The 15,131-nt window shown below is 38.0% G+C and overlaps 1 protein-coding gene across 34 annotated transcripts in view; it reads left to right on the top strand.

The window, feature by feature from the left end:
• The window catches only part of PPFIA1 (PPFI scaffold protein A1), a 54,081-nt gene extending 39,705 nt beyond the window's left edge, over window positions 1-14,376 (top strand). For 7 of the 34 annotated variants that reach the window (XM_086894949.1, XM_086894941.1, XM_023928780.2 and 4 more), the window contains 11 exons: window positions 2,442-2,523; window positions 2,646-2,846; window positions 3,635-3,697; window positions 4,220-4,246; window positions 5,624-5,799; window positions 5,895-5,992; window positions 6,902-7,077; window positions 7,620-7,688; window positions 9,106-9,271; window positions 10,538-10,608; window positions 11,971-14,376. In XM_086894949.1, coding sequence (XP_086751075.1) covers window positions 2,442-2,523; window positions 2,646-2,846; window positions 3,635-3,697; window positions 4,220-4,246; window positions 5,624-5,799; window positions 5,895-5,992; window positions 6,902-7,077; window positions 7,620-7,688; window positions 9,106-9,271; window positions 10,538-10,596 — 1,117 coding nt within the window. In that variant the 3' untranslated portion in view covers window positions 10,597-10,608; window positions 11,971-14,376. Of the gene's footprint in view, window positions 1-2,441; window positions 2,524-2,645; window positions 2,847-3,634; window positions 3,698-4,219; window positions 4,247-5,623; window positions 5,800-5,894; window positions 5,993-6,901; window positions 7,078-7,619; window positions 7,689-9,105; window positions 9,272-10,537; window positions 10,609-11,786 lie in introns of all 34 variants that reach the window. The other 27 variants (XM_023928784.2, XM_086894958.1, XM_086894954.1 and 24 more) reach the window with 7 other exon arrangements.
• Window positions 14,377-15,131: the final 755 nt, after the last annotated feature.

Genomic DNA, 15,131 nt, shown 5'->3' with positions numbered 1-15,131 from the left:
GGTGTAATGGTTGGATTGTGAGACTCAGTTGGCCTGGCAGTTGTGATCTTTCTGGATCTGATCACATTTTGCTGGAATGCAGCGAGTGTCTTGGTGGAGTTTGAAGGGAATAGTGGGAAGAGGGAAGTTTCCTGCTGTAGAAAAAAAAACATCAATGCATCGTTTGCAAATGAAACAGCAGCTGCTTCTGAATTTTTCCTATGAGATGTTTTGTGCCTGGGCTACATCTTGAGCCTTGGGGTTAAGGATTTCCTGTGCAAGCAAGTTTTTATCTCTTACTGCACATGAACAAATTCTGCAATTAATTTTCCACTTCATGGTTGCTTTCCTCTTTGGATCCATTGAATAATTTCTGCATAAAGTCATCTCATGAGCACATTTTTCTTTATTTGTTTCTATTTTTATGTGTTTTCCTCCATCACACAATCATTTTCTGCCTACAATACCACCATGAGTTTCAAGTTGGCATCCATAACCTCTCTTTACATTTTTGATGTATCCCATGTATTCTGCTCCAAAGGATTCACTAGTTCATGGTTACCATGAAGTATACAAATCAGACTTACAAAACAACCAGAAATGACACTGATACTCTCTGAACTCCATGCAATACAGCCACCAAAAAGGAAGGCATAGACACCAATTTGGAAGCTGAAGTACTTGGAAAAAACTGTGTGTTCCTTTATGGCAAATACAGTATTAAGCCCTTTATTCTGTTCTTACCAAACAGTGTTTCATATGACCTTATTAATTTATTTTTCTAATTTTTAAATCTTTAAACAACAAAGAGAAGCAGAACTAAATATGTTCAGGGCTAATTAATTGTGGAGTGAATGTAGTATGTTCCACAGTAGCAGGGAAATAGCTAATCCTTTATTCTCAATTTAGAAATATATGTATCTTTTTGAAGTGTACAAATATGTCTGAGCTTTTATAGTCTTCTTTGGTAGTGAAATTTAGCAGTTGAGCTGTTGACTGCTGAACACTGTTCCACCTTAATGGATGGATCCCAAAACAGTACCTAGAATGATGATTTGTAACCAGTTGTCTGGCAGTGCCTTCCTTCCTCTCCTTTTCCCATTCCTGGGAAGCACATTTAATTAGGACAAATTACTGGGAGGTTCTTCCAGAGCAGTAGGAATTTATTGGTCTGCAGGTGCAGAAGTGCTGTCTATTGATAAAGCAGTTGCTAGTATATTTATTGCTTCATTGATTGCTTTTTAATATTTAATTACCTACCAATATAACATGAGGGTCTCAGATGTGTCTAAAAGAGCTGAATGCTGTGTTTCCATTTTGTAGGAGTAGCAAAAAAAGCTCCTTGTCTGTCAGTAATCACACTTCAAGATACCTTGTGTATTTTAATTCCCATAACTTCTAAAAATGTTATCATCTTAGATCTATCCAGTGAGACAGTTCAAAAGGCGAAGAGATTTTATTTGATTTAAATAGTGAGAAAATGGTAAATCCATAATACAGGATCTTGACTCTCTAGTATTGCTGCAAAGCTTAATTCTGCACTGGCAGGCATGAATAAAGAACAGTAAAATCAGAATAATTAGGGGAAGTTGTTTTTTCAGCTTTTCCAAGGGGAATGAGTGAAGATTTAACCATAGACAGCTGGCTTTCAAAGGCAGTGTAAAAATGCTTTTTTTTAGGCTTTCTCCATGTTTTCAGCCAGGCATATCCAAGTAGCATTGCATGCTTTTACCTACAGTTCTAGTGTTTGTCCTTTGGTTTATCGTACATTTTGGGCAGCTATTTATAGGGACGTTGTGAGCATCCATTGTCTCTGGGAGCTGAATTGTCAGTATTAAACTTCAGGCACATCTGTTTCAAAACAACAAAGGAAATGGTGTCATCAGGGAAGATGAAAGCTGAGTTTCAGTACACAGCCTGTCAAGATAGCTTCACACAACCAGAGTTATGTTTGGCAGTTCTGTGCCTGATGTTCTGACAGGCTGAAGTTCACCACTGAAATGGTTGCTGGCCCAGTGTCCAGCCCTCATAGCCTGATGGACTGGCATGTCTGATCTATTCATGTGTTGCCACAGGTTTCAAATCTGCACACGCTGAGGAGAAATGACTGCTTTGGTTCACCTTTTCTGGGCAGAAAACTGAGCAGTTGAGAATGTTGATTGCCAGTAGGCCTGACATCTCCATTTTGGGTTGGGAGTGTTGGGTAGAGTATCAAGTAGAGGCTTCAGACACCAAGTTCTGAAAGGCAAGATCCGCACCTCTGCTGTTCCCAGATTTCCTGCCCAATTCAGCTTTCATCCCTATGTAGTGCTTGTAGATGTGCTATACCTGCTTGAGGGGGTGGATCATAAAAGGCTGGTTGGGAAAGGAATAAGTTAACTATTGGAAAGAAGGTAGTGACACTAGTATAGTGCTGAAATTGTGACATCCATTATAACTAATGACTCTTTCTGGAATTGTAGGCACGAGTTGCTGGAGGAAGCCAGAAGACAGGGTTTGCCTTTTGCACAGTGGGATGGGCCCACTGTGGTGGTGTGGCTGGAGGTGAGTGGTCCTCCCAAAATGAATAAAAAGTCCCCTCAATATACAGACTTGTATAGACTCTGCAGGTTTGGAGGCAGGAATGTTTTCCATATCCTGCTTACTTCTTTCTTTCTGTGTTCCAGCTGTGGGTGGGGATGCCAGCCTGGTACGTGGCTGCCTGCCGAGCCAATGTGAAAAGCGGTGCTATCATGTCAGCCCTGTCTGACACGGAAATCCAGCGGGAAATCGGCATCAGCAATCCCCTGCACAGGCTCAAGCTCCGCCTGGCCATCCAGGAAATCATGTCCCTAACCAGCCCCTCTGCCCCTCCCACCTCAAGGACGGTAAGAAAACTCGTGCAGCATTAAACACTTAGAATTTCCCCACATTTGACTGTAAACTTAGAACTGAACTTCTACTAAGAATTTCTGGAAAGGAACACATTACTTAAATACAGACTGTTCCTTCCTTCCATGGAAGTTAACTAAAGGAATAACTGCAATTTTTTTTCTTGAGGAAAAGATAAATTTATTTCAGTCTAAGTACGTAATGCAAATTACTGAGAGTTTGTGTTATTTGCCTCATCTTTTGGTCTCCAGAGAATTTAAAATACAGATGAAGTATACAAGTGTGCACAGATATTTGTAGGATAGTTGGCAGCTCTTTTAATGCACCTATAAAGTGATTAACTCCAATTAATTCAGACTACATGATAGAGGAGTCACCTGTATCTCTATAGTGACCACTATAAGTGCCTAAATTTAGGCACTTAGTGGAAATTTTCTCTCATGAGTCTGTCTGCCCTGCAGTCTAAAGTTTTTCCAGGGGTTATGTGCTAGATTACAAATGTATTTTTCGGGTAAGAGCAGAGCCAAGTGTTTACCCATTAATTAAGTCCTGTCAGCTGTTTCTGCTGCTCAATTTTGTTTATACCTGTGAGGGAAGTTGATCCCTGTGAGTAGGCTGTTATTGCATGCCATGACTGTCAGTAGCTGTACCTGACCTAGAGACCATTGCTTTGCCCATGCCTGCTCCTTACATGTACCGATTGCTTATCTGTTCTGCAACCTCTCCTCTTTGTTACTGCTTTCCTTTCACTGGATGGGATTGATTCCCTGTGGGCTCATATTAGACCACGGGAAATGTCTGGGTAACACATGAAGAGATGGAAAATCTTACAGCCACACAACAAACGGTTAGTTTACAGTGTTGCCACTTCTCTACCTTAGAGTGCTTTTCCTACTTCTTGAACATTTGAATCAAGTACTTTTTTTGCCTTTTTTTTTTTTTTCTTCAAATTAATGCACTAAAATTATGGATCATTGCTTCTTCTAATTACTAACCTTGTAATCTGCATCTTGATAGCTTTTTTCCAGAAGGGAGGAAAAAAAAAAATCAACGTTGATAAGATTGTAAACAAAACTCTAATCTGTAAAATGGAGCTCTGACTTGATTGACAAATAGACAAATTGAATTATTGGTGCAGAAATTTTTTCTCTCCAGAAAACTTAAATCAGTAGATGGGGTTCGCAACTTCTCATACAAAAATAAGTGCCTTATGTATAATTTTTTACATTGCATGATGCTTGCTTTATCTAGATTTTTTTGGTATGCAGTAGATTTAGATTCTTGCAGTGCACCATTAACTTTTTGACCTCATTACTAAACTTAACCATTAATATGTGTGTGTTCTTTTGCTTTCCTAACCACCTAACAGGAAGATGAGGAGGGAAGCTGGGCTCAGGTTGGAAACTTTATCTAATATTACAGACTGTATGTAAACTGTCACAATCATTACAGCATGAAATAATCTGTTTTTCCTTTAGGCCAGCATCTTTTAATGATTCTGGGTGTGACCTGGGGATTGGGAGAGGGGGAAGCTGCAGGCTTGTCTCTGTACAATGCACACTTGGGAAATACGTGTGGTTTAAATATTTTAATATTTTGGTGGGGGATGGCTCTCTGAGGAAGCCAGAATTCAAAGAGGAATATCTGCTCTGTGCAGAAAGTCCTTGTCCAACCAAGCCACCATCCCAGGTGTGACACAAGATAACCTGGCCCTGGATGGTTAAGTAGATTTCTATGCACTAATTCTGTAATCCCCCTTGATTGATTGTTTTGCTATAAAGTGGTGGCAAATCCTAATTGTATTTTGAGGCATTGATGTAGCTGAGTATTTATACAGGGATAGAAACAAAACTTGGGATTTATCCATGATACATATCTTTGGACAGCATGGGTTCTTGCTTGACTGCCCTCCAGCTTAAACCTGGTTTAAGTCCAATTAACTATATCTCAGCTACTCATTTCTTGATTGTCAGTGATAACAGACCCAGAGTAAGGAGCTCTTTCACTCTTCCACCTTCTTATGGCTTGGAGAGGTGCATTTCTTGTGGCCTTGCTCCTTTCTGGAAGGTGCTTCCTCTAGAGGAGAAATACAAGTTTTGACTTTTAACATAAAAATTAGAATTATTATACTTTTGAAAAAATGTTGCTTCTGGGTATTGCTGCCCAAGGAGTGATTAGGAATGTAGTTACAAACACTCATCTTTATAGATTTTTTTTCTCTAAAAAAATGATGAGTGATTTGCAGATGAAAACCGTAATGAGGAAAGTCTCTTTTAGGATAAGGACTAGCATTTATAATGGCTTTTTCTTCAGTAGCAGGGTTTTATCAGTTTCTGAAAACAGTATATTAAAAGGCCTGCAGTTACTTTTATGATATCTTTTCTTTAAAAAGTCACATGAAAAATAAGATTCCCCCTAGTTTTCAAGAGAGAATTTACAACATCTCAACACAATGAAATTCTATGGCTTTTGCTATCCAACCACGTCGATTAGTCTCTTGTAAAATTTTATTAGCTCTTGCATATTTTGTCATGCTATTTCTTGGTATAAATTGAGTCAGTTTTACTTGCTGATGTGAATATCTGAACTTGCTTTTTGCCATGGGGGTGACTTCTTTGGAAAACACGCATGTAGTATTCAGTATTCTGATGTGCTTAGCTTTACAGACCAAAAATCAAATAAGCAGTTTCTTTAAAATAGGTTGTCTAAAACAGCTCTTCTTTTTTCGTTTCCCACTTCAATAAGCTTGTCCCTTATTTTATTTTCAAACCAGACATTAGCCTATGGTGACATGAACCATGAGTGGATTGGCAATGAGTGGCTGCCAAGCCTGGGGCTCCCTCAGTACCGCAGCTACTTCATGGAATGTCTGGTGGATGCTCGGATGCTGGATCACTTAACTAAAAAAGACCTGCGTGGGCAGCTGAAAATGGTAGACAGCTTTCACAGGTGAGGAAGTTGAACCTGGAAACGTCACCCACAGTTAAATGTTTCCATTATCTCTAAATAATTTTTTCTCTTTTTTTTTTCTCTTGTCCAAACAGAAACAGTTTTCAGTGTGGAATTATGTGCCTCCGAAGACTGAATTATGATCGAAAAGAGCTAGAAAGAAAAAGAGAAGAAAGCCAGAATGAAATTAAGGGTTAGTGCATTGTCTTCACCTCAGTCTGATTCTGCCATGTTTTCACTGATCAGACTCAAAAGTTCATTAACAAAGAAAAGGCTTTAGAGGATGGAACCATTTGTAAAATAGCAAGTCTTAAATGCACAAGGCATGTCTGGATGTAGGTCCTGAACACTGAATGATAAAGCACATCATTAAATCATTTACTTTTGCTACAAATGTGAACATTTTTGAAACTCATACTGCTCTGAAATTTGAAAGGAAGTTTTAGGAGAATGAAAGCTAAGAACATGTTGGGGGGGGGTCCTCATTTTCTAATTTTCCCCATTTTGACATAACTTTACATCTGCATAATCTTATTGCTGTTTGTGGCTGGTAACTTTTAATGCCCAGCAGTTGATGAAAAAATATCCAAGTGACTTAGGTATTTATATCTTCCAGATTCATGGTCATTATTGTACAAGAGAGAAGGAATAAGAGAAAGCAGGGTTGGGAATTCATAATTTTCCAAGATTTCCCATAGAAATTTTGTTCCCTGCCTAATATCAAAGTATTTTCTGATATATGAGTATAAAAACTTGCTTGGAAGGTTCTTTGTCTGCTCTTCCTTTTCCTTTTAAACATTGATACCTTTTGGTGATTAACTTGCTAACTACACCTGAGATCATTCCTAGGAGTCACAACTAACTGGCAGCAACCAAACCAGGGTTGTGGCTGGTGGGTTGTTTTTCACTTCCCAAATGTGGGTGCATCTCTTGCCTCTAGAGGATTGCTCCTTGGAATATTTAAGTTCTGGTGTGAAATGTCTCCCATCAGACTTCTAATATGTTTACCCTCCGCTCCAATTGTCCCCTTCATGGCAGTGGATGATTTGGTTCAGAGAAGTGGTGTTGCAATGAGCCTAGCACTGTGGTTTTGCCTCCCTAGATGTCCTTGTGTGGAGCAATGAGAGGATGATCCACTGGGTCATGTCCATTGGCCTTAAGGAATATGCGAACAACCTGCTCGAGAGCGGAGTTCATGGTGCACTTGTGGCCTTAGATGAATCCTTTGATTACAATGCATTAGCTCTCCTGCTGCAAATCCCCACTCAAAACACACAGGTAAGCAAGGATGAGGCCTCCTAGGAAGGTTAACAATGGAGCTGTTCAGCAATTTTTGCACTTAAGAGCATCTAGAAACTTTAGCAATGCAAAGTTGTCCATTGTCACACAAGACAAAAACTTAAAATCGTGCTTTTCTAATGGTTTTCTAGTTACTAATAACAATTTTCGTTGGTAAATCTGCTTGAGAAGAAAATTATTTGAATATTTTCCTCATGGCCCATCTTCACAACAGTAGTGTGAAACTCATCAGTTCTGTAGTTTGCTAGTTTTTACTCTGAAATAATTAAGTTTGAGGCAGAATCATGAATTTTCATGCCACAAGTAGAGGGGAGCTGTTAAGTCTTCCTTAAATATTTAGTATGTTACCAATTAAATTGTAACTTTTCAAGTACTGACATTTCAAGTATGAGGTATGTTTATTAATCTGATAAGAAAGCACTAAACAATTGGGGTCCTATCAAGTTTTTTAAATCAGTATAGGTTACTAATTACTAATCTTTTGGCATTAACTTCCATTTCTTTCATACCACAAACTTCAGGCTCGTGCTGTTCTGGAGAGGGAATTCAATAACCTTCTTGCTATGGGCACTGACAGAAGACTTGATGAAGTAAGTTACTCGAGTTGTTGACCCATTTTATGGTCCTGGAAGCTTTATCAGAAATGCTCAGTGAAAGAATTTAGCCTGAAGCTTTCTAAGCTTTTGACAGAATAGTGACAGAAACCTTAACTTGAAACTCCTTGTCTCTGGCGGTTTCTAAATACAGCAGGGTTTGTGTATTTTGGTAAGATGACTTTGAATGTGAAAGTATTGGGAAGATTTGTAAGTTTTGTTTTCTAGCTTGCATGGTTAATGTCTAATAGCAGCACTTTGGGCTGATTCCTCTTTATTGAAAATATGGTAAAATTAGTGACCGGCACTGCAGTGAACAAGCTGTGATAGAGAAAGGCACTTTATCCTAAAGAGTGTTGAGGGGTTTTTAAGAAATCTCATGTTAATTTTGATTCATATTGGTGCAATAGACCACAGGCGTGTTTACATATCAAAGTAATTTCTGTTGGGCAGCCTGTGATCTTCCTGTATAAACTGCACAGAAATGAGTGTGAAACTCTCTGTGTGTGAGGCTGTTCTGTGCACCCACAGCACAGAGGAGATAGTTTTCCAGTGGACAGATTCAAGCTGGTGTTACTTCCCCAGGAGAGCTTTAATTAGCTCCATGCTGCCTCATCTTTGCTGCTGATGGGATTTGATGTGGTAGCACATGTAGGCAAAAGTGTTCCAGATTAAGGCTGAAGTGACAAAAACCTTCTGTGGTTAACCAGCTCAGGAAACCAGTCTCAAAAATATTGGTGCTGGGATGAGGAAGAGGACAGGGGAAGGGGAAGCTCCTGACAGCTCTGTTCCCATGTGAAGCTCTACCAAGTTTTTGACAACCTGTCAGAAAGCATTGATGGTTTCCTAACATATTTTCCTTGGAGATTTCAAACTGCAAAAGGAGCTTTGAGAGAACAGATGTTTGCTCTGTTATAGTGGCACAGGGCAGTTTGGTTGTGAAGATCTCTTCAAATAATAATGACACTTATCTCCTAATTGTACAAGGGAAAATATCTGAGGTGAAACAGCATTCAGAGGATTGAACTGTTTCTGAACTGGAAGTTGTCAGATGGAACTGCCCAGTGGGTATATTTGCATTGACACAATGCTTTCTCTGCCAAAGATGTTTTTGGAAGTGGGACTTAAACTGTATTTAGTAAATGCAGCATTGTATTTCTGAGGTGGGAATATTGCTTGAAAGATGCAAATATATTAATAGGAGAAGGAAAATGCACTTGGGTAATTAAGTTACCTTTACCCAAGTGCTTGAGGAAAATCCTGCTTGGCAATGCAGCATTTAATACACTTTTTATTTCCTGACAATTACCTCCTTCAGTGGTGATACATTTACTTAAGTTTGTCAGCAATCCTTTTAATGTCAGTAGCAATCCCACATTTTTTGCACTGCTAATGTTGTTTGTCAATATGACAGGATGATGATAAGAGCTTTAGGAGAGCACCTTCGTGGAGAAAGAAGTTTAGACCAAAGGACATAAGAGGTTTAGCTGCTGGATCAGCAGAGACTCTTCCTGCAAATTTCAGAGTTACAACCTCAATGTCTTCACCCTCTATGCAGCCAAAGAAGATGCAGATTGATGGTATTGATTTTGTATAATTTTAAGCATGATGTGGTTTTTTTTGCATGAGATTCCAGGGAAATTAAGTCAGAATGACCTTTTTGCTGCATTAAAGCATCTGCCTTGTGCATGGTTGTATTTATAACACTGTGTTTAACCATAGGGTGCTTTCTCATTTCAGGAAGCTGTACTAGAGGTGGAGTTTGTTTTTTACATCACTGGAGTAACAAAATGAGTCATAGCTAGAAATAAATGTAATTTAGGAAAATAACATGACAGCTTAGTCGGAGTCTTTTAATCCACCTGATGCTTAATTTCTGATTAGCAGCAATTAGACCAATATGAGCCCTACTTCTGAAATGCAATAAAATGCATTAAAAAATAATGTGAGTCAATCCCCTCAGATAATTTTGAGATGAGTACAACTTCAGTAACAGGTGCATTAACCCCCCTGCAGTGGTCACTTCAGTACTGACCATACTTGAAATCACTGTTTCATTCATTGCTGTGTACTTAATGATCTTTGGGTATATATGTGCACACACAGATATGAATTAAAAAAACCCAAACCAAGAAAAGCAGACCCCAAAAATCCCATCTGGAAGTGGAAGTTGATCACCTGTCACATGAGGGATCTTGTCTGTTTAAAAACCGTATCTTGTAGCAACATAAGAATAAACTTTGACTTGAATTTAGTTTACAAAAGGCATGTAGAAACGTATATTTATGAAATGTTTATTTATTGGAACAGACAGGGTGAGAATACAATCTGTTGGAGTTGCCTCAGGTTCTGAAAACTTATTTATTCATAAAGCTTAAAAAACCAATTTTTGTATCTGATGCTAGTCTCAGTAAGCTCTTCTAAATATTAGATACTGTCACTAGCACAAAATATTTACCAGAATTAATGTGGAAAATTCTATAAATGAAAGGAATTTAAGTCTTTACCATGTAAAACCACTTTCTTTTTGAATTATCTAATAACTACAAACTACATGAAGTAGTAAATAACTTACAAAGTCACCTTTGCTAATTTCTCTGTGCTAGTTGGCAAGCAGATTTATTTTAGAATTCTTTTTGTTAGCCCCTGGAACAAGAAGTGGTTAATATGCAAACTGTAAAATAAATTCTGCTTTTCTAACTTGTAACCTTAGAGTTGGGTGAGTACCAAAGCTGTAATCACCATTGCTGTGGAGGTTTGTCTTTTTGGTTTGTTTTTTTTTTTTTTTTTTTGAAAACTAACATGCATGCTGTGTTCTGCATGTCTTCCCATGCTTCTTGGAATAGGCAGTGTATCAGGAACACAAAGATTGGATTCTGCTACAGTAAGGACCTACTCCTGTTAAAGCCTTCTCCTGGTGAGTAAAGCTGATAGGAATAACACTGACATAGCTATTTATGAAATAAAACAGCAGGGATTTTCCTATAGTGGTTTTACACACTTAGAAAACAGTCCAGGTTTTCAGAGTGGGTAATTTTATTGTAAATCCTGAGTTTATTTCCTACAACAAAGACTGAATACTGTGAAATTGAAATACCATGTTTTGTCAGTACTCTGTTCCTGTGAGGTTTTTTAAACAGCCTCCAAAAGGACCTGTGCTAAATAGTTCTATAGAAAGTTTTGAAATCAAAGGTTGGATGAAACACAGCTAGTGGAAGTGGGGAGGTGGGAGAAAGAGAATAAATTAGGGATGGAAAGAAAATAATCCAGAGTGTGACACTGTAGCTCAGATTGTTGCTCTTGCAAAGTCTTTGCCTGGTCAGAGTTGTCCCACTAAAACATGCTTCAGTATTGAATTGCTACTGGGATAATTGCAGTTTCCCAGTTCCTGGACACTCCATACCACTGTGATTGCTTAGACTAGCTGTTTGGATTTAGCTACCTGCAGCCTCAATTTGGGGAGCTGGGAGCAGTGCTGCTGATAAAAGGCAGTTTGATATGTTCTAACATAAAATCCATGTATTCTGGCTTGTGAAAGATCTGTAGTCCTGTCTTTCTCCAGGATCTGGAACATTTCTGCAGCAGCCTCTGTTGTATTTTCTCATGGCACAGTACTTCTCTCATTTTGCAAGAAAATCTGAAATTATTTCTTTTTTTTTTTTTTTACTACAGTGAATTTTAAAGTCAATTCAGTGGGTCTTTTCCCCTTAGTGATATCTTTCATGGACTGTAAATTGTCTGTCTTCTCTGCTTACAACTTCTTTCTTCTTACTGGTAGCATCCCTTCCAACTCATGTCTTTGCTTCTTCAAATTCAGAACCTTTTTGCATGTATGAGTTGAGTTCTAAAGAGTTCTTAGATATGAAATGCTGAGAGAGGAAACTCTTGCACATAGCAGCTCAGACTGTATGAGTGTGTCAGTTCATAATCTCAGGGGCTCTCTTAAAGTAATTTTAGTTGCAAGAAACTGAAGTTTTATGTCTCCTCTACCCCAGATTCTCCTCCCTGGTTCAGGAATTTTCTATAGTCAGATGATGTGGGATGGAAATCCTCGAGGCAGAAATATTTTCCCTCATTGCTTTATTTGCATTGCAGCTGGAGATTGCAGGAGGCAATAAAATGATATCCAGCGTGGCATGGCACTAATTCTGTGCATCACTGCTGCACTGCTGAGTTGTTTGTGACAATCTTGGAATGAAATGGTGATTAAAACATGCTAATGGAATCTTCTGTGTTTTTTTTTCTTTTTGTGTGTTGTTTTTGTTTGTCGTTTTTGCAGTTTACCCACACTATTTCTACCGGTGATATGCAGCATTTTGAACATTTGGAACCTTTAACCTGTTAATACTTGTTAAATGGACACTTTGAGATATTTTATTACAGAGTTTTTAATTAGCAAATAAATTCATGAGTACTATAGAGAAAATATTTTAGAATCTAAATGTTTCTTATATTTATGTGACTTCTCATTTATATAGTTACTTACTTTTTCTGTTTCTATTCAGTCTACAAATCAAATCATTGCTGATTTTTAATTCTAATTTTAGTCTTTCCAACTGAATGTACTGTAATGCTTGTATGTATGTGTCCCTATGAGCAATATAGGGTTTTTGTAAATGATGCAGTTACTGTAATTATCATTGTTTTTTAATAATGAAACTGAAGGTGAAAAGGATTTTAATACCTTTGTAAAAGTATCATGACACCAAGCAGTATATATTTTGTCTTTTGGAGCTCTTAGCTTAGATCTGAAAACAAGTCCAGCTTTTTTTCAGGTGAGCCTTTGTTGATGTAGGAGGGACGGTACATGAGTGTTGTTCTTCTCAAAGCTGTACCTTTCCACACAGAGGATGGATCAAGTAGTGGCAATTTGTCTTTATTTAAAGTAGAATTGGTTTGAAAAGCTGGGAGGAACTCTTAACCCTGCGGGACATGCTGTAGGAGTGATTGCCTCAGTCCTAACACCCTGTGCTGTGTTTGTGTAGTGACTCTTCACAGTGACTGAAAACAAGCCATAAACCGAGGACTGTTTTTATTTTTGCTTTTCCTTCCCTAAGGAAGATAGACTTCGTAATGATTCCTGGTTGTGAGCCACAGGCCACAGAGAGGTTTTTTTTTGTCCTAGACCTTTTTGCTTGAAAACACTTGGTGGAAAGACACTGGTGGAACCAGTTTTAATGGACCAATCCTAAAGCACTGCAGCCTCCTGTCAAATGAGTAGTGAAAGATGAAGGTACAATGGGCTGAAAATGAAAGCAGTGCATCTTCTAATAAAGGCCTTACTTTTCTTATGTAAGTCATCCTATGTGTTTTGTAAACTTGTTCTAAAGACTTGTCTGGACTTTAATTTGGATGGTTGTAGCCATTTTGGACTGTATGAGTAGAAAATGTATCTGACACTTGTAAATGGCATATTAAAAAGCCAGCAAGAATCTGTTCAGATGGTGCATTATTTATTATGCAAAAATATATATAGCATGTCTTTTTTCTTATTTTGTTTTCCACTTTTAACTTGCTTGTAAAACTGAAATTCATTGTTACTGTTCTGTTTTTCTATTAATCTTTTGTGTATTTTCAGATTATGTAACAATATGTACAGTCTACTTTTGAACTGTTTTTATCACAGTATTATTTATTGCTTTCAATAAAGTACTGATGCATTTTCCACTGCCAATAAAACACTATGGAAAAGCTAAGATCTAATTGTATGCAGGCAGAAACTTTTGCAGTGAGTGGATATTGTCAATAAAGCATCTTAATGATTGTTTGCTGCCCTGTAGATCTGGTTTCAAATGATGACATTTCTTCAGCAGCAAAAATATTCCATTAGATGTGACATTTTCTTTGGAATTGTTCAAGTTCACATGCATTAATATCAGTTTTCTGAGAAAAAACTGCTTTATTGTCTACTTCTACTCATATTTAGAGTTATGATTTGCTTTTTAAAATAATAAACCAGACCTGTCACACACCTTCAGAGTATTCTGGTCCACATGGTGAAGATGGAAGTACTGTCCTAGACAGCAGCAACAGTTGCTTAGTAATACATGAGATTGTGGCCGTAGTGATATTTGGGGAGAAACATAGGAGTTAAGGGAACCAGTGCAAAATGGGGCCACAATAGGGCTGTTCATGTCAATTTTAATATATTTGTAAACCATTTCAATGAGTAGAAATCAGAAGGATGAAGTTGCAGAATAATGGAAGCAGTTGTGAATCATATTTCATCGTGTCCTCAAGATCAACAGCAGGATGTGGAATGCCTGGAGAAACACTGCCATGGATGCTCTAAGCCTTGTTCAGTGATGCATCTCTGTCTGGCTTGTCTGTACAAGTTGCTGTCTTTTCATTTGCCGTCTCTTTTATATTCTCAGAGAATATATCTTTCTAGGAAAAACTAAAATGGAACTGCAGAAGGAAATCCTGACTCACTGCTCAGCTAAACTTTGCTGTTTAGAGAAACCTTGCCTAGGTGTTGCAGGTCACTGATGTGATAGTAGGTGTTCAAAGTCATGTATTGTTGCTTCTCAAAAGTGAAACCAATGCGGGATAGACTTGTAAAATGTGAACAGAAAATGCGTTTATTATTTTGAGGCTGTAAAACCTTAACTGTTACGGAACAATGGAACTGACATGAGAGGTAGAATAAATGAGTGAAATGGTGAAAGCTTTCACAAACTGGCAAGACTGTGTGTGGTGACTTCCTTCTGAGTTAGACAGCAGAGCTGTGCCAGAGAGATCCAGAAAAACACGTCTTTCGCAGTTTTAGTAACTCCCACACACCCTGCTGAAAGAGAACTGCAGGTGGAAAAGGCACCTGGGTCTGTTACAGTGATCTTTACATAATACTTGATTAAATATAATGTTTTGTAAATTGCCAAATGTCTTTAAAGGCTTTACTTGGAAAGAGAGCTGAAAAAAATTAAATTGTGCATCCTGTCTGCATACTTCAGAATTATCTGAGTGAACTTTAAGCTTGCATTTTTTGCATGCTTAAAAAACAGGTACACTCAAAAAATATGTTTTAACTCTGTCTTTTAAACTGCTGTAGCAGTGTCTTGTGGACAGTAGTGATTTATCATGCCAAAATTTGGAGAACAGGTCAATTAGTTCAAAGCAGAATTTATTTTTGGAACTTGGTAGGCTAAAAGATTGAGAGGGAGGGGCAGCAAAATAATTTTTCAGGTAAATAAAAATTGCCACTATATGTTTGAGGGTACTACTTTTTAAAGAAACTGAAGGGTCACTTTGCCTTTAAAAGAAAGTTTTTCACTTCCCACTGTCAGGGTTGTAGTTCAGGTGTACAAGTTATTCTACATTTATTCCAGTTTTTGTTAATAGTAGGGGGCTTGGGAGGGAAAGGACAATTGTAGTTAACTTAGGTAGCAGTCAGTACCTTTTGGTTTTATATGAGATGTTGGAACAAATGGATGAAAAGTG

The sequence above is a fragment of the Cyanistes caeruleus genome, chromosome 6 (genome assembly GCF_971803275.1).
Source record: "Cyanistes caeruleus chromosome 6, bCyaCae1.hap1.1, whole genome shotgun sequence".
In the NCBI taxonomy this organism is placed as follows: Eukaryota; Metazoa; Chordata; class Aves; order Passeriformes; family Paridae; genus Cyanistes; species Cyanistes caeruleus.
This window is presented reverse-complemented; position numbering and strand designations above follow the sequence as displayed.